Below are 19,916 nucleotides of genomic sequence, written 5' to 3'. Positions count from 1 at the left end.
AGTGCACCCTTTTTTTTACAATCTGCACAGGATCCTTCTTTTCAACATTTTGACGGAACCTGTGCAGATTGTAAAAACGGAAGTGTGAAAGAGGCCTTAGATAGACTTTTTGGAATTGTTTATTTTAACTTGATGCTTTCAATTTTCCATAAATAGCCTCCAGAGGAGGGAACTGGAAGTATCCTAGGGAATCTATCAGAGAATATAATTCTATTTTACCCAAAAATGTTTTGCTTGAACTTTTCCTTACTTTTTTTCTAATTTGTAGATACAGATGGTTCATTTATGTGTCACCTTTTATATCATCTAAGTACTATTTTTACATAACATAAACCTACAGCCACTTTCCTGGAGTCTGAAACAGCTGGAATTTATCTTAGAAAAATAAAGAATCGAGCAACCTTTTGTGGTTTTTAATTCTTCTTCTCATGTTTAGAAAGGCCAGAAACACCCCCCTTCATCTTTTCCTTTAATTACAATACTCAATATATCCCCTGCTTTATTATGCTGAGCATGCATTTTGTGGGTGGGGAGCAGAGCAGGCACTTAAAATCGATTTTACTACTGTGGTGTAGTGGTTGAGTTATTTTCTCATTGTCGAGCAGGAAATCATAATCATATTGTTTAAATGCCTTCTGTTAAAGAATAGACTTTGATTTGTGCAATTTTTCCTTGTTAAAAAAAAACCAAACAACCAAAAACCTAACTGACTACACTGGACAGGCAGAGCGCAGTAGCAAAAAAAAAAGAAAGAAAAGGCTTTTATCCACTTTAAAATATAGTTACCGTATGTTGTAAAATGTGGTCCACAATTGATCCACTTTAACACTGTGTATCTCTGTGAATTACGGTAATAACAGAGTAAAGGAATATAAATGACATGGTTGTCCGTTGAAAAAGAGCAAACATTATTGATTTGTAAAGATGCCACCAGCAGGAGGTCATAACAGGCCTACAGGCCAGCTAGACATTTATTACACAAGGCTGCTTTACATCAGCATTAACATCCTTAAGTACCTGATAAAAAGCATAGAGTTCAATTAAAGAAGCTTGCTTTCACCATTACGGCCAGCTAATTTCTATCTCCGTTTCATGCCACATGCATTAGTTGCTAGAGAAAAAAATGGATGAAATTTTGGACAGGTTACAGTCCCTTTCAGGATATTGTATATTTTCAATTACTTTAGTTAATGATTTTAAAATACTAACCTCAATGGATTTAATCCTGCAGATCCTTACCTTCATCGATTACGAAGATTATTCTTTTTTTGATTAACGCAAAATGTATTTTAATTATTTTTCAAAAAGTGGCTTAGTAGTTCTAAAATACATTTTATGAGTCACTTTGCACTTCCTCTGTACATGTTAGCATTAAAATAAACCATTATAATATGGAGTTAAATGCTGATTTATAAAACGTTGTTTAACTCCAAATCAACCCTAATAATTGTTTCCACTTCAAAAGCTTGGACATAATCATTTGGTTTTATGTTTGCAGTATTATTGGTATTCTGCACATACATTTGTGCTTCTATGTTGCTGCATGCATTACAACTTCTTTGACTATTTTTTTTTTTTTTTTTAATTTAGAGGTTCTCAAGCCAAATTAATATTTGGTCGGTAGAGATTTAACTATCGACGTGCTATATGATCAGCTGGATTATTCACAGGATATTTGATCATTTTTTAAAAGCTCAATAATCCCTTTGAGTCATCATAGAACACAAATCAAAATGTAATGTAATGAGTGCTGTAGAAAAAAAACCCCAACCCTATTTCTTAGCAAAGATCCTGTCAGTGGAAGGCTGGCATCTCTTACTAGGGCTTCCATGGCCGGGCTTTCCACCAGCCATTCCATCTAGCACAGTGTTTCTTAACTCCAGTCCTCAAGACCCCACAACAGGTCATGTTTTCAGGATTTCCTTAGTATTGCACAGGCAATGGAATTAATGCTTGAGCAGGTGATGAAATTATCACCTATGCAATACTAAGGAAATCCTGAAAACATGACCTGTTGTGGGGTCTTGAGGACTGGAGTTGAGAAACACTGAACTCTAGCAGATCTCAAGGGATGTTCTGGCCTTCACCCTTTAACCCCAGTACAGGGATCTTTACTTACACAGGGGCTCCTGGGTTGGGTCCTCAGAGTGGTTGGTGGCAAGCTTAGCAATCTCACAGTGAGTCATTAGAAACCAGTGTCAATGCCAGGAACAGAGGCAGAAGGATAGTCTACATGTCTAAACATGAACTGAGGTAAAAAATGAGCATCAAACGGGCATGCAAGAGCATGTACAAGCTAAAACTTGCAATTAACAGTAGTATTCTGGAGTTTAAGTAGAGTGTGGTGATGTCTCATTGACCCAGCAGGGAGCTGATTACTCCTGCTGGACAACACACACACATACACACTTATTCAACTTCTTCACTCTGTTCCAAATTATTATGCAACTTGGATTTAAGTGTCATAAAGATTTAATTGTTTTGTTTTTCAAATAAACTTGTGGATGGTATTGTGTCTCAGGGCTCAATAGATAACTGAAATCAATCTTAAACACATGTGATAATTCGTTTTCCAGGTGATTCTAATTAAAGGAAAACTACTTAAAAATGATGTTCCACATTATTAAGCAGGCCAAAGTTTTCAAGCAATATGGGAAATTAAAAGGATCTCTCTGCTGTTGAAAAGCGTTAAATAGTGCAATTGACAAGGTATGAAAAAATTAGATACTTCACAAAAACTTTGTGATCATCATACTGTGAAGAGATTTGTGACTGAAACAGAGCACAGATAGAGCTTATGCAGATAAAGGCATAATGAGGAAGGTTTCTGCCAGACAAATTCATTAGATTAAGTGAGCAGCTTCCAAAATACCATTACAAAGCAGCAAACAGTTATTTGAAGCTGCTGGTGTCTCTGGAGTCCCTCGAACCTCAAGGTGTATGATCCTTCAAAGGCTTGCTGTGGTGCATAAACCTACTATTCGGCCACCCCTAAACAGTGTTCATGAGCAGAAACCGTTGCAGTGGGCCCAGACATACATGAAGACTAATTTTCAAACAGTCTTGTTTACTGATGAGTGTCGAGCAACCCTGGATGGTTCAGATGGATGGAGTAGTGGATGGCCATCATGTCGCAATAAGGCTGCGACGTCAGCAAGGAGGTGGAGAAATCATGTTTTGGGCCGGAATCATGGGGAAACAGCTGGTGGGACCCTTTAAGGTTCCTGAAGATGTGAAAATGACCTCTGTAAAGTAAACAGCGTTTCTGACTGACAACTTTCTTCCATGGTCTAAAAGCAGAATTGTGCCTTTAGGAGCAAAATCATCTTCATGCATGACAATGCCCCATCTATGCTGCAAATAATACCTCTGAGTCATTGGCTGCTATGGGCATAAAAGGAGATAAGCTCATGGTGTGGCCACCATCTTCACCTGACCTCAACACTATAGAAAACCTTTGGAGTATCATCCAGCACAAGATCTATGAGGGTGGGAGGCAGTTCACATCAAAACAGCAGCTCTGGGAAGCTATTCTGACTTCGTGCAAAGACGTACAAGCAGAAACTCTCCAAAAACTCAAGAATGCAAGAATTGTGAAGGTGATATCAAAGAAGGGTTCCTATGTAATGTAACTTGGCCTGTTAGGATGTTTTGGCGTTAAATAGCTTTTTTGTTCAGTGAATGTGACCTCCTAATGCCGCAAATTCCACAAATGAGCATTTTCAGTTCTTTAAAACATATCAAATGTTTAGAAATTCTACTGTGCCTAATAATTTGGAACAGTGCATTTTGAGTTTTTGTTCATTTTGGAGATTATACTGTTATCATTGGGAGGTTTCTTCAATAAAATTCAATGTATAATCTAACGGGTGATGACTTTTATTAGACTGCCTGTCATTTGCACCGACCATTTAGGAAAATCCGAGAAAAATGTCATCTGCATAATAATTTGGAACATAGTGTATTAGAACTTAGGTTTATAGGGCTCAGTGTCATGTTATGGGGCAGTGCAGACGTGCAAATGTTTTTTCTTATGCTGATTCGGCATGAGAAAACAATCGCAGCATACTGTGAGTGCATCCAATAATCAGATCACGTTCACCCATACATGTCTGTGTGTGCATGTGAAACATCGATGCACGTGATGACATCCGAGGGTAGTCCGATTACCGAAGACACACCTGTGATATGATTCTCTCATGCGAGAGAATCGGATCAGTCTACGGTGGCACACAGATTAATCTCTTGACAGAGTTTGATCTGAATGACATTAACATAATCAGCCCAGTTCTGTATGACCTCGACCTTATTCGACCTTTTCGTGACTTGCATCTTTCTCACTTAGTAGAGCACTCTTTTGCTACTATGAACTCCTGCAGACTTGATGCAGACACAAGCTTCTGGCCGCATTCTTGAGTACCGTAATTTAACATGATTGCAAAATAAGTATCTCCAAAGCTGCTCGTCATTCTACATAAATGTTGATAGTTTTGTAATTGACAAGTCCATCACGTCGAAACCATATTCTGAACATACAGAATAGAAATGTTGTAGTTTCAAATGTAGAGCTTATTTTTTATTATGCAACTCCATTTCATTATTGTTTTTATGACATTGTGACACAACACTCCGGGATCGCCTTTGCTGGGGTCAAAGGCCACGTGGTTTGTGCATTGAGTCTGAGGTGTACAGCAGGTTTTCTGAGCAGGCTGACCTCAGGTCAGATTTATTAACGTGAAAGCAACATAGATAAAACAAAATATAAAAATAAATCCTAGCCTGTCCGGCGCTAACTAAACCAACACGTTGCTATCTCAACCACTGGGGGGCTTCTCCCACCCAGCTAACATCGAACAATTCTTGAGCACAGCTCACACTCACGTTTGTCTCACACAGACAGGCAATCTGTGTGCCCCAGGCTGAGGCTGGAAACCCCCAGCTGGTCATCCTTTATTCCTGCACTTGTTAACCCATTAGCATCCTGAAGATACTGAGTGGCCTAATTCACATAGGACAAATACCTGGGCGAGATATACCTGCCCCCAACTATCACACCAACATGAGTCTTACATATCCCCTCCCTTGCTCAGACCACTCCGGTCGAGCAAGAACACTCTTGAAACAGTGCACTCGGGACAGGGCATCGGCGTTCCCCATCTGCACCCCAGGTCGGTGCTCCACCGTAAAAGAGTAAGCCTGCAGGGCAAGGAACCACCGGGTTACCCGACTATTACGGTCCTTGTGGAGGTGCATCCACTTGAGGGGCATGGTCCGTGACCAGCCTTAACTTCCTACCAGCCAGGTAATACTTGAGGGAGTCGAGAGCCCATTTAATGGCTAGGCACTCTTTTTCAACCACTGCATACCTCTGCTCATGTACATTCAGTTTCCGGCTGAGGTAGAGGACCGGGTGTTCGACTCCGTCCCTCACCTGGGAAAGTACAGCTCCGACACCAGTATCAGAGGCATCAGTTTGTACCACAAACTCGCTGCTGAAATCAGGAGTCACTAGTACGGGCTGAGAGCACAAAGCCCGTTTCAGGCTATGGAAGGCCTCTTCAGCAGCTGAGGTCCATTTTATCATGACGGAACCCCTCCCTTTGGTAAGATCCGTCAAGGGGGTAGCCATGGCTGCAAAATTGGGTATGAACCGGCGATAATAGCCGGCAATCCCCAGGAAAGCTTGTACTTGCTTTTTGTTCACTGGTTGTGGCCAGCCCTGGATTGCCTGTATTTTGTCGATCTGGGGTTTAACCACTCCTCTGCCAATCACGTAGCCCAAGTATCGGGCTTCTTCAAGTCCGATGTGACATTTCTTGGGGTTTGCCGTTAAGCCTGCATCTCGCAGGTCATCAATCACCGCTTGTACCTTCCGGAGGTGAGTTTCCCAGTCCATGCTGTAAATCACGATGTCATCCAGGTAGGCAGAAGCGTACTGTCTGTGGTGCCTCAAGACTCGATCCATCAATCTCTGGAACGTTGCGGGAGCTCCGTGAAGTCCAAACGGCATGTAGACATACTGGAACAGACCTTCCGGTGTAGCAAATGCCGTCTTCTCTCTGGCCGCCTCGGCCAGAGGGATCTGCCAGTACCCCTTTGTTAAATTCAGGGTCGTACCAAGCCGGTCGATCAACTCATCGACCCGGGGCATAGGGTACGCATCAAATTTAGAAACCGCATTCAGTTTCCTAAAGTCATTACAAAACCGGATGGAGCCATCCGGTTTAGGTATCAACACGATTGGACTGGACCAGGCGCTGTGCGACTCCTCAACGACTCCTAAGTCCAACATTGCCATCACTTCCCAGGAGACGGCTTCACGGCGTGCTTCCGGAATCCGGTAGGGCTTCACATGAACTGTGACGCCAGGCTCTGTGACAATCTCATGTTTCACTAGCTTAGTCAGGCCAGGTTTTTCCGAGAAAAACTGTCGGTTCTGTAACAAAAACTGCTTAACCTCAGATTTTTGTCATTCCGAGAGAGTCTCGGCAACCTGCACCTCCGGTACGGTAGTTGAACAAACCGGACGGGGCAGATCCGCCGTTAGGGCAGAGCGGTCTTTCCAGGGTTTTATCAGATTCACATGATAAATCTGTTCTGGTTTTCTCTTACCAGGCTGGTACACTTTATAATTCACTTCACCAACTCTTTCCAGGACCTCAAATGGGCCCTGCCATTTCGCCAGAAATTTACTATCCACCGTAGGGATTAGGACCAACACCCTGTCCCCGGATGCAAATGTACGGACCTTAGCGCCTCTATCATAACTTTGCCTCTGGGCTCCCTGGGCCTGTAACATATGGTCCCTAACAATGGGCATGACAGCGGCAATACGATCCTGCATTTGTGTTACATGGTCGATCACCGTTTTAAAGGGAGTGACTTGACCTTCCCAGGTTTCTTTTGCGACGTCCAACAGTCCCCGGGGACGACGGGCGTACAACAGTTCGAAAGGCGAAAACCCCGTGGAAGACTGGGGAACTTCCCTAATGGCAAACGGCAAATAGGGTAACCAGTAATCCCAGTTCTTCCCATCTTTGTCTATCGCCTTCCGGAGCATCTGTTTTAAGGTTTTGTTGAACCGCTCAACCAGGCCATCTGTTTGAGGGTGATAGACAGACGTACGCAACGGGTTTATTTGTAAGAGTCTGCAGAGCTCCTTCATTACCCTTGACATAAAGGGAGTCCCCTGGTCGGTGAGTATCTGTTTTGGAATTCCCACCCGACTAAACACTTGTACCAATTCCTTGGCGATCGTCTTGGTAGCTGTGTTACGCAAAGGGATGGCTTCCGGGTAACCAGTGGCATAGTCCACGATGACGAGGATATGTTGGTGCCCACGTGCGGGTCGGGGAAGGGGCCCAACCAAATCCATTCCAATTCTCTCAAAAGGGACTCCAATTATAGGAAGGGGTACCAAAGGGCTACGGAACCGAGGTTTAGGTGCCGAGATTTGGCACTCTGGACAGGACTCACAATAGTTACGCACATCATTATGTATTCCAGGCCACACAAAACAATACGATATCCTTTCTGTGGTTTTCTGTACCCCCAGATGTCCCCCCATTAGATGTCCGTGGGCCAAGTCCAGTACCTTCCGCCGATAAGGTTTGGGTACCACTAACCGTTGCACTGTGTCTTCCCCTTTTTTTTCTACCTGGTAGAGCAAATCATTTTCAAGAACCATATACGGGTACGCTAGCTTAGTGTCAGGTTCTACGGGTACCCCATCTATCATTTTTACATTTTTCCTAGCCGGAGTCAGGGTAGGATCTTTCATTTGCTCGCTGTGGAAGTCATCCAACTGGACTCCCAAATCTGGCAGGCAGGGTGCCGGATGGCTGTCTGCCTCCGCCTCTCGCTGAGGTTCCACAGTTTCCTCCGTTTCCCCCGCCATGACGGAGAAGGGGTACTGAAGGTTAGATTCACTAACCTCCCCAGCAACATCTTCCTGTGGGGTCTCCTCTAGGGACTCGGGACCTCCAGATGGCATGGGAGAAGATTCACGGGTACAGCTACCGTGAAGGAGCAACTGATTCTCCCACAACTGCCAGAAATAGGGAAAATCCCTGCCCAGGATTACATCCTGTAACAATGCGGGAACGAGTCCCACTTTGTGCTGCACTGACCCATAGGGAGTGGAAATCCATATGACCGCTGTTAAGTACGAGCAGGTGTCACCATGCACACACGTTACAGAAAACCTGTCAGACGGACCAGATGGAAGTGCCACCAGACTAGCTTTCACCAGAGTCACCACACTTCCAGAGTCTAGTAATGCCACAACATTTTTCCCATCAACAGATAATTCACACAGGTGTTTCGCTGTATCATTTTGACCCGCATTCACACTCACTAGCCGTGTAACCAAAGACATGCGTTTTTTAGAGTCTATAACGTCGCACTGCATGGGTTCAGCGGTAACAGGACAGTTCGCAGAAACATGGCCCTTCTCATGGCAGCGGAAACACCTAACAGGTCCCCTACTGAGACCACCGTCCAATACTCTTGGTCTCGGAGTGCGAGCAGTCCCGGGTTCCTCCCCCACAGTTTTAAGTGATTTTCCTTCACCCGTGGTCCCTGGAACAGTCTTACCGGTTCCACGAGGAGGAGGCACAGACCGGGGGCTGGCGGTGTCGTCGGGAAGTCCTTCTGCCACGGAATAACGCTCGACCAACTCCACAAGTTGATCCGCTGTCGTGGGATTTCCTTGGCTTACCCACCTTTTCAGCGCTGGTGGTAGTACTTTCAGGTACTTGTCCAGGACAACCCGCTGGATTATTTCGGGTATTGTCAGTACCTCGGGTTGCAGCCATTTCTTTGTCAAGTAGATCAGGTCGAACATCTGAGACCGCGCCAGTTTATCTTGCTGGTATGTCCACTGATGTACCCTCTGTGCCCGGACAGCCGTCGTCACACCCAGCCGGGCCAGGATCTCAGCTTTCAGCTTCTTAAAGTCCTGAGCGACCTCCGGGTCCAAATCATGGTAAACTTTTTGGGCCTCGCCGGAGAGAAACGGGGCAATCAAATCGGCCCATCGTGCCTTCGGCCACTTCTCTCTCAGTGCCGTCCGTTCAAACGTTGTCAGGTATGCCTCGACGTCATCTTCTGCAGTCAGCTTTTGCCAGTATCGACTCACATGGATCCTTCTGGACTCTGCTTGCGGGTCAGCGTCAGGCATGCTCACCAGGCGCTGCGCCACCTGTTGGAGAAGTTGGCGGTCTGCAACCGTCATGTCCACTAACTCCTTCAGCTGTGCGGCCATCAAGCGATTAGCTTCGTGCTGTGCGGCAGTGGCCTGCTGCTGTACGGCAGTGGACTGTACTAAGGCTTTCACCACGTCTTCCATGCTGTCGCCTGTGCCACGGTATGCCCGCGTTCTCCACCACAATGTGACACAACACTCCAAGATCGCCTTTGCTGGGGTCAAAGGCCACGTGGTTTGTGCATTGAGTCTGAGGTGTACAGCAGGTTTTCTGAGCAGGCTGACCTCCGGTCAGATTTATTAACGTGAAAGCAACATAGATAAAACAAAACATAAAAATAAATCCTAGCCTGTCCGGCGCTAACTAAACCAACACGTTGCTATCTCAACCACTGGGGGTCTTCTCCCACCCAGCTAACATCACACAATTCTTGAGCACAGCTCTCACTCACGTTTGTCTCACACAGACAGGCAATCTGTGTGCCCCAGGCTGAGGCTGGAAACCCCCAGCTGGTCATCCTTTATTCCTGCACTTGTTAACCCATTAGCATCCTGAAGATACTGAGTGGCCTAATTCACATAGGACAAATACCTGGGCAAGATATACCTTCCCCACAACTACCACACCGACATGAGTCTTACAGACATATTAAGAACTTTTACAGTTTTCTTATTGGGACACAAGATGTCAGAAAACTGATCTGAAAGGCTCCCACTTTACAACTGCTGAGACTAGTGATGAGCGAGTGTAATCGTTGCTCAGGTTTTTCCGAGCACGCTCGGGTGATCTCCGAGTATTTGTTATTGCTCGGAGATATAGTTTTCATCGCCTCAGCTGCATGATTTACGACTGCTGGACAGGCTGAATACATGTGGGAATTCCCTAACAAACAGGAATTCCTCACATGTGTTCAGCGTATCTGGCAGCCGTAAATCATGCAGCTGAGGCGATGAAAACTATATGTCCGAGCAATAACAAATACTCGGAGATCACCCGAGCGTGCTCGGGAAAACCTGAGCAACGAGTACACTCGCTCATCACTAGCTGTGACCAGTAGGCCATATTTAAAGTTACAAAGTGACTAGTGTTGAGCATTCCGATACCGCAAGTATCGGGTATCGGCCGATACTTGCGGTATCGGAATTCCGATACCGAGATCCGATATTTTTGTGATATCGGGTATCGGTATCGGAAGTGTAAAATAAAGAATTAAAATAAAAAATATTGTTATATTCACCTCTCCGGCGGCCCCTGGACATCTGCGCGAGGAACCGGCGTCCGGCACGGCTTCTTTCTTCAAAATGCGCGCCTTTAGGACCTGTGGTATGACGTCCCGGCTTCTGATTGGTCGCGTGCCGCCCATGTGACCGCCACGCGACCAATCAGAAGCCGCGACATCATTCCTCAGCTAAAGTCCTAGAATGAGCGCCTTTTAGGACCTGAGGAATGACGTCGCGGCTTCTGATTGGTCGCGTGGCGGTCACATGGGCGGCACGCGACCAATCAGAAGCCGGGATGTCATTCCACAGGTCCTAAAGGCGCGCATTTTGAAGAAAGAAGCCGTGCCGGACGCCGGATCCTCCCGCTGATGTCCAGGGGCCGCCGGAGAGGTGAATATAACAATATTTTTTATTTTAATTCTTTATTTTACACTTTAATATGGATCCCAGGGCCTGAAGGAGAGTTTCCTCTCCTTCAGACCCTGGGATCCATGAGGATACATTCCGATACTTGATGTCCCATTGACTTGTATTGGTATCGGATATCGGTATCGGCGATATCCGATATTTTTCGGGTATCGGCCGATACTATCCGATACCGATACTTTCAAGTATCGGACGGTATCGCTCAACACTAAAAGTGACACATATTTCTGATTGAACTATTCTGTAATATTGGTCTGTCATTGGAGGCTACTCTTTCTAGTGGCTGTAGATTCTAACTAGCATTTAAAGGGTATCACGCTGTCATAGGGGCTAACACTAAACATTTGTTACACTTGGTTGGCTGATTAGATGAGCAAATAGTTATTTCTGTTTGGTGGGAGGGGGGGGGGGGGTTCTCAAGAAAACTGTATTTTTGGGCAGGATCACAATAAGAGAATGGGATCCCGCTACCTAATTTTTACTTGCTTCTGTTTCCATTAGTAATCATTGGAAGCTGAAGAAGTCAGTTGTGATATCATGTGGCTTCCTGCATTAAATAAATACTGAAATTGTAGGAAGGTACAAGAATTTTTATATATTTGTGTTTCTAAATCTTAAATAATGAAGATTGACACTCAAGTAGTCTGAAATAGTAATCATTCTATTGTTAAATAAAGCTGATTAAGCATTTTTACATATTTCATATTATTATTCCTTAGGACTCAGTTACCTATATAGTTTATTATAGCAGATAAACGAGAAAGGAAAGAAGAATTCATTTGCAAAGCAGTTTACCATCTAAGGCTGCCGTCACACTATCATTATTTGGTCAGTATTTTACCTCCGTATTTATAAGCCAAAACCAGGAGTGGGTGATAATACAGAAGTGATGCATATGTTTCTATTATACTTTTCCTCTAATTGTTCCACTCCTGGTTTTGGCTTATAAATACTGAGGTAAAATACTGACCAAATACTGAACGTGTGACGGCAGCCTAAAGGTTACAGCTGTCAGCGCTTCAAGACGCCCTGTCTAATACAATCACTAATATAATGGAATACATTCATCTGGTATCATACGTGAGTAGGATGAGAGTCAAAATGTCACTTAAGTTAATAAATATTTCTTACTTTGAAGTCAGAAGCTGTCGTAACGCGTGTTTTATATAGAAATATATCAAATAAAATCTCTTTTGCAGAGGACACTCGACAGATCCTGATATGTTGTCTTTGCTGCTTGACCAGCAGTGAACCACACGGTGCCATAGAAAGAAAAGCCAATGGCTGGATAAAGGTAAGACCGCACACTTAGCTGCGGTGTGAGACCTCCTATCTACAAATTCTGAGAACTTCTCAATGTCTGTACTAGGGTTACTTCATAATGACATGATTCAATGACTTAATGTATTTCACTGCTGCCTTATTTACCATTCTCTTTTAAACTCTTGTCTTTAAAATTATTTTATACAAAACAGATTTATAACAGCTGACATTTAATACACCATTCTAAAATAATAGATCATTGGAGTAAATTGCGGCAAATTTATTTTCACGGCAAACTCCTCTTAAAGGGAATCTGTCCCTATGTTTTTTCCACCTAATCTGAGAACAGCTTCATGTAGAGACGGAGACCTTGATTCCATCACTAGGTTATGTACTTGGCTGCTTGCTGTAGTTTTGCTATAAGCATTGTTTTATGGGCAGGATATTCTCAGTAGAGGACTAGTAACCCCGCTGCCAGCCAGTCGAGCATTTTCATGCCCTCTGTATCACCCTGCTCCCACCACTGATTGGCAAATTTCTGCCCATGTACAGTGTACACAAAGCTACCAGTCAGTAGTGGGGGCAGGTTATCAGGTTATCAGCTTAACCTCTTTCTGACCTCGGACGGGATAGTACGTCCGAGGTCAGATACCGCGCTTTGATGCAGGGCTCCGGCGGTGAGCCTGCATCAAAGCCGGGACATGTCAGTTGTTTTGAACAGCTAACATGTGCCCGCAATAGCGGCGGGTGAAATCGCGATTCACTCGCCGCTATTAACTAGTTAAATGCCGCTGTCAAACGCTGACAGCGGCATTTAACCGGCGCTTCCGGCCGGGCTGCCGGAAAGGAGCGCATCGCCGACCCCGTCACATGATCGGGGGTCAGCGATGCGTCAGAATGGTAACCATAGAGGTCCTTGAGACCTCTATGGTTACTGATACCGGCCTGCTGTGAGCGCCCCCCTCTGGTCGGCGCTCATAGGCAGACTGCATTTCTGCTGCATAGCAGCGATCTAATGATCGCTGCTATGTACCAGAGCCGATTCAGTGGTGCCAGCTTCTAGCCTCCCATGGAGGCTATTGAAGCATGGCAAAAGTAAAAAAAAAGTGAAAGAAATAAAAAAAAAAAGTTTAAATCACCCCCTTTCGCCCCATTCAAAATAAATCAATAATAAAAAAAAAAAAAACCTACACATATTTGGTATCGCCACGTTCAGAATCGCCCTATCAATAAAAAAAGCATTAACCTGATCGCTAAACAGCGTAGCGAGAAAAAAATTAGGAACGCCAAAATTACGTTTTTTTTGGTCGCCGCGACATTGCATTAAAATGCAAAAACAGGTGATCAAAACAACGTATCTGCACCAAAGTGCTATCATTAACCCCTTTCTGCCATTAGACGTACTATTCCGTCCATGTGGGGTGGGCCCTACTTCCCAAGGACGGAATAGTACGCGATGTGCCGGCGGTGCAGGGAAGCATCGCGCAGGGAGGGGGCTCCCTGCGGGCTTCCCTAAGACCCCCGCAGCAACGCGATGTGATCGCGTTGCTGTGAGGGTCTCCTACCTTCCTCCCTGCAGCAAGTCCCGGATCCAAGATGGCCGCGGATCCGGGTCCTGCAGGGAGGGAGGTGGCTTACCAAGTGCCTGCTCAGAGCAGGCACTTGGTAACGCTGCAGCGCTCTGAGACAGATCGGTGATCTGTCAGAGTGCTGTGCAAACTGGCAGATCACCGATCTGTATTGTCCCCCCCTGGGACAAAGTAAAAAAGTTTAAAAAAAAATTTACAAGAGTGTAAAAATTTTTTTTAAAAAAATCCTAAATAATGAAAAATATATATTATTCCCATAAATACATTTCTTTATCTAAAAAAAAAACAAAACAATAAAAGTACACATATTTAGTATCGCCACGTCCGTAACGACCCGACCTATAAAACTGTCCCACTAGATAACCCCTTCAGTAAACACCGTAAGAAAAAAAAAAAAAACAAGACAAAAAACAAAGCTTTATTATCATACCGCCGAACAAAAAGTGGAATAACATGCGATCAAAAAGACGGATATAAATAACCATGGTACCGCTGAAAGCGTCATCTTGTCCCGCAAAAAAACGAGCCGCCATACAGCAACATCAGCAAATAATAAAAAAAGTTATAGTCCTCAGAATAAAGCGATGCAAAAATAATTATTTTTTTCTATAAAATAGTTTTTATCGTATAAAAGCGCCAAAACATAAAAAAATGATATAAATGAGGTGTCGCTGTAATCGTACTGACCCGAAGAATAAAACTGCTTTATCAATTTTACCAAAGGCGGAACGGTATAAACGCCTCCCCCAAAAGAAATTCATGAATAGCTGGTTTTTGGTAATTCTGCCTCACAAAAATCGGAATAAAAAGCGATCAAAGAATGTCACGTGCCCGAAAATGTTACCAATAAAAACGTCAACTCGTCCCGCAAAAAACAAGACCTCACATGACTCTGTGGACTCAAATATGGAAAAATTAAGCTCTCAAAATGTGGTAACGCAAAAAATATTTTTTGCAATAAAAAGCGTCTTTCAGTGTGTGACGGCTGCCAATCATAAAAATCCGCTAAAAAACCCGCTATAAAAGTAAATCAAACCCCCCTTCATCACCCCCTTAGTTAGGGAAAAATAAAAAAATTAAAAAAATGTATTTATTTCCATTTTCCCATTAGGGTTAGGGCTAGGGTTAGGGTTAGGGCTAGGGTAAGGGTTAGGGCTAGGGTTAGGGTTAGGGCTAGGGTTAGGGTTAGGGCTAGGGTTAGGGCTAGGGTTAGGGCTACAGTTAGGGTTAAGGCTACAGTTAGGGTTGGGGCTAAAGTTAGGGTTAGGGTTTGGATTACATTTGTGGTTGGGAATAGGGTTGGGATTAGGGTTAGGGGTGTGTCTGGGTTAGAGGTGTGGTTAGGGTTACCGTTGGAATTAGGGTTAGGGGTGTGTTTGGATTAGGGTTTCAGTTATAATTGGTGGGTTTCTACTGTTTAGACACATCAGGGGCTCTCCAAACGTGACATGGCGTCCGATCTCAATTCCAGCCAATTCTGCGTTGAAAAAGTAAAACAGTGCTCCTTCCCTTCCAAGCCCTCCCAGGACAAATTGTGCAACAACTTTTTGGTTCCAATTTCTTCTCTTACCCTTGGGAAAATAAAAAATTGGGGGCAAAAAGATAATTTTTGTGAAAAAAAAAAAAAAAAGATTTTTTATTTTTACGGTTCTGCATTATAAACTTCTGTGAAGCACTTGGTGGGTCAAAGTGCTTACCACGCCTCTAGATAAGTTCCTTAGGGGGTCTACTTTCCAAAATGGTGTCACTCGTGGGGGGTTTCAATGTTTAGGCACATCAGTGGCTCTCCAAACGCAACATGGCGTCCCATCTCAATTCCAGTCAATTTTGCATTAAAAAGTCAAATGGCGCTCCTTCACTTCCACGCTCTGTCATGCGCCCAAACAGTGGTTTACCTCCACTTATGGAATATCGGCGTACTCAGGACAAATTGTACAACAACGTTTGGGGTCCATTTTCTCCTGTTACCCTTGGTAAAATAAAACAAATTGGAGCTGAAGTAAATTTTTTGTGAAAAAAAGTTAAATGTTAATTTTTATTTAAAAATTCCAAAAATTCCTGTGAAACACCTGAAGGGTTAATAAACTTCTTGAATGTGGTTTTGAGCACCTTGAGGGGTGCAGTTTTTAGAATGGTGTCACACCTGGGTATTTTCTATCATATAGACCCCTCAAAATGACTTCAAATGATATGTGGTCCCTAAAAAAAAAATGGTGGTGTAAAAATGCGAAATTGCTGGTCAACTTTTAACCCTTATAACTCCCTAACAAAAAAAAATTTTGGTTCCAAAATTGTGCTGATGTAAAGTAGACATGTGGGAAATGTTACTTATTAAGTATTGTGTGTGACATATCTCTGTGATTTAATTGCATAAAAATTCAGAGTTGCGAAATTTTCAAAATTTTTGCCATATTTCCGTTTTTTTCACAAATAAACGCAGGTAATATCAAAGAAATTTTACCACTATCATGAAGTACAATATGTCACGAGAAAACTGTCAGAATCACTGGGATCCGTTTAAGCGTTCCAGAGTTATAACCTCATAAAGGGACAGTGGTCAGAATTGTAAAAATTGGCCCGATCCATAACGTGCAAACCACCCTTGGGGGTAAAGGGGTAAAAAAAAAAAAAACCTGACCTGACCCCAGATAATGGCAGCAAGCAGCCCAGTAAATGACATCACTGGCATCAGGGTCTCTGCCCCTACATTATGCTGTTCTTATATGGGGTAAAAAAAACATGTGACAAATTCCCTTGTATCAATTTGGCACATTTTCAGATGGTACTAAAGTCAGATAAAATCTAAACTTCCTGTTCCAAAATTTGCGATCCTAGCTATTTAAACCTCTAGATGTCTTGGTCAACAGCGACTGTGGTATTTAAGTGGTGTGAGAATTAGGGGGAACTCTTTCATCTCATCGCCCTAAAGCCCGCAACCTGATTGCTGGGTGCCAATGATTGATGGCCAAACAACGGATGTTAAGTCTTCCACTTACGGTTGCCATAAGCAGGGTCTTATTTGCTGTATGTCGGTTGTAAAACTAACAGGTCTAATAGGTTGTGATATGTAAGTATTGTAAGTATATTAGAGCAGCGATTTGACTATTGAGTGTTAAAGTAAATATTTTTATTAAAATTTGTAAAAAGAAAAAAAATCATACAAACATAGAACATTTTTTCACTAATATAAAAAAACTACTTTTTTCCTTCGTCTCTTTGGGGGGGGGGGGGGGGGGAAGACACAGGACTGCGGGTGTATGCTACTGCTGCCAGGAGGCTGACACTAAGTAGACAAAAAAAAAATTAGCTCCTCCTCCGCAGTATACACCCTGACACTGACCCAGACAGATCCAGTTTATGCTTAGTGTCCGTAGGAGGCACATCTCTGAGTTTTCCCAGATCCTTTTTTTCCCCTTTATTTATGAAGATGAGACAGGGGCGACGGTCCCTTTTTGAAGGGGTCCAATCTCCCCAAACCAACAACAGGCGAGCACGTGGAGTGTCGCCTCCACGTATCCTCTCCCGCAACTTGGGACCTTTTGCCGGACTAATCCCTTACCACCCTAAGGTAACGAAACCCTAGGTTGTACAGACATACATGGTCTGTCCGTGCAGCCTCTATTTCATCACCAATGCGCTGACCGTGGTGAATAAATGAGGCAGATGGTCCCTCTCCTCACCACCTGAAGGGGTGACGTAGTTAGGGTGCCTGCGCAGTCTTCCCTATATATAATATTATTGTTATTTGTTATAACGCCATTTATATTTATATATAATATACGTCTCTCTGACCTTAGGATTTGTCGGGAGGCTGGGGGGGCTCCTGCACCGACGTGCGGCTCATTTCGGTTGGTGCAGCGGTGCCATGCTGCAGGGTGATCCCGGCGCTGTCTTCCGGGTACCTCCTACCTTGGCGTGCGCTGCTTATTTTAGTCCCCGGCGTCTAAAACCGCGGGCGGAAGTCCCGCCTCTTTCGGCCGCGTCTCCTTTCGGGCATGCCCCTTCTCCCTGGATGAGCTCAGGGAAAAAAATGTAGGCTTCGGCCTATTGAAGGCCGGTTACTGTAGTCCCCAGCGTCTAAGGCCGCGGGCGTAAGTCCGCCTCTGTTGGTCGCATCTTCTTCCGGGCACGCCCCTTCTCCCTGGCTGGGATCAGGGAATAAAATTTAGGCCCTGGCTTTGGCCTATCTTACCCCGGAAACTCCTCCCCCATTCGGGTGCATCCGCCCTCTAATCGAGCGCATAAGGCGGAAAGCGCTGAAGCTCTTTTCGGTAACAGGCTCCACAGGACGCATGGGGACCCAGGACTGGGGTAAGTGCTACTCCTCCCAGCCTGACAGCTGCATTATTTTGATCCAGCAGCTTATCTGTGGGTGCGGATTATAGCAGCAGCAGATTCACCATGTCTAGAAAGACTAAGACTCATACGGTTTTTATATACCTCATGTTACCTGTCTGTCGACTTTTCACCATGCCCAGAGTAACCGTCTCTGAGGCCTGCGATTCCGAATACGCTCAGGAGCCCCCCGCGACCCTGTCCAGTGTCTGTACCTGAGACTGTGGTATCGCCCCCTGAATGGGTCGCATCCTTAATGCAATCTATGGCGTCCCCTAACAAAGACGATTGAGTCCCTTCAGACCCTGGCTGGGGCCAGGGACAGCGGTTTGTCTGTCTTGGAAAGGTCCTCCGGTTCACAGGAACCTCCGGCCTGCAGGGGCCGTGCTCCCTCTAGGCAGACGCGGGGGAAACGAACCCACACGGCGTCTTCCGGTCCGTCGGGTGCATCTGCATCTTTGAGTTCCGTCTCTCGTTCTCCCTCACCTGTGGAAATGAGTGAACACGGTTCGGACTATGATTCTGAAGGGTCTCTCGATGTAGAGGCCCCTGATTACCAAGAATCAGTAGACAGCCTCATCGAGGCCATTAACCAAACCCTGGGAGTAGAGGACGTAGCCACCTTGACTTCTGGTCATAAGGTGTCTTTTAAGAAATTCAAGCAACCTCATAAGGTGTTTTCCACTCATATTGAGTTTTTCTGGCGGGCCGTCCTGTCCGTATTCAATCGGACAATGCCACGGCTGTGGTATACATAAATCATCAGGGGGGTACCCGCAGCAGGGCGGCCATACACGAGGTAAAACAGGTCCTCTGCTGGGCAGAGAAAAACCACTCGGTGATCTTGGCAGTCCACATTCCGGGCAAGGAAAACTCGGCAGCAGATTTTCTCAGCCGGCATGGCCTTGCGTCCGGGGAATGGTCTCTTCATCCTGACGTTTTTCGGCAGATATGCCAGCGCTGGGGAACCCCGGACATGGATCTGATGGCTTCCGGGTTGAATGTCATTAAAGTACCCAGGTTCGTCACTCGGTATCGAGATCCACAAGCAATCGCTGTAGATGCATTAGTCCTATCTTGGAACCAATTTCGTCTCCCATATCTGTTTCCCCCTCTGGCGCTGCTCCCAAAGGTAGTCAGTAAGGTCAAGACAGAGGGAGTCCCAGCAATCCTAGTCGCTCCAGATTGGCCTCGTTGGTCATGGTACGCCGACCTAGTACAGCTGCTGGCCGAAATTCCTTGGCGGCTTTCTGTGCGACTTGATCTTCTGTCGCAGGGCCCGATATTCCACCAGAACTTAGAGGCCCTACATTTAACGGATTGGCCATTGAATCTTGGATTATAACCCAGGCTGGGTTTTCCCAAAAAGTAACCTTTACTATGATTAACGCCTGGAAATCCATCTCAGGGCATATTTATCATCACACCTGGAAAGTTTTCCTCTCATGGTGCAGGAAGTGAGGTCTTCCTCCTCTACGGTTCTCCATTCCTAACATTTTAGCATTTCTCCAAGCTGGTCTGGATTCAGGACTTGCACTAAGAACTCTTAGAAGGTAAATATCAGCCTTGTTGGTTCTTTTTCAGCGCAAAATCGCTGTCAATTCACAAGTAAAAACTTTCTTGCAGGGAGTCTTTCACATGGTACCTCCTTACAGGGCCCCCCTGGAAGCTTGGGATCTTAATTTGGTCTTAAGTGCTCTACAGGAAGCTTCTTTTGAGCCTCTCCAAGACGTCTCTTTAACGTACAGTTATATGAAAAAGTTTGGGCACCCTGTTAATCTTAAGCTTAATGTTTTATAAAAATTGTTTTTTTTGCAACCGCTATTTCAGTTTCATCTATATACATAATTGTCTAAGGGTCACTTCCGTCTGTCCTT

The 19,916-nt window shown here is 44.7% G+C and overlaps 1 protein-coding gene across 1 annotated transcript in view; it reads left to right on the top strand.

The window, feature by feature from the left end:
- FANCC (FA complementation group C) overlaps positions 1–19,916 on the top strand; it is a 399,194-nt gene that overhangs the window by 67,409 nt on the left and 311,869 nt on the right. The window contains exon 4 of the mRNA XM_069762014.1: positions 12,052–12,146. Within this exon, the coding sequence (XP_069618115.1) occupies positions 12,052–12,146 (95 nt within the window). The remainder of the gene's footprint in view (positions 1–12,051; positions 12,147–19,916) is intronic.

This window comes from Ranitomeya imitator, chromosome 1 (assembly GCF_032444005.1).
Source record: "Ranitomeya imitator isolate aRanImi1 chromosome 1, aRanImi1.pri, whole genome shotgun sequence".
NCBI lineage: Eukaryota > Metazoa > Chordata > Amphibia > Anura > Dendrobatidae > Ranitomeya > Ranitomeya imitator.
The sequence above is the reverse complement of the archived record's forward strand: the minus strand, read 5'-3'. Positions and strand labels throughout refer to the sequence as shown.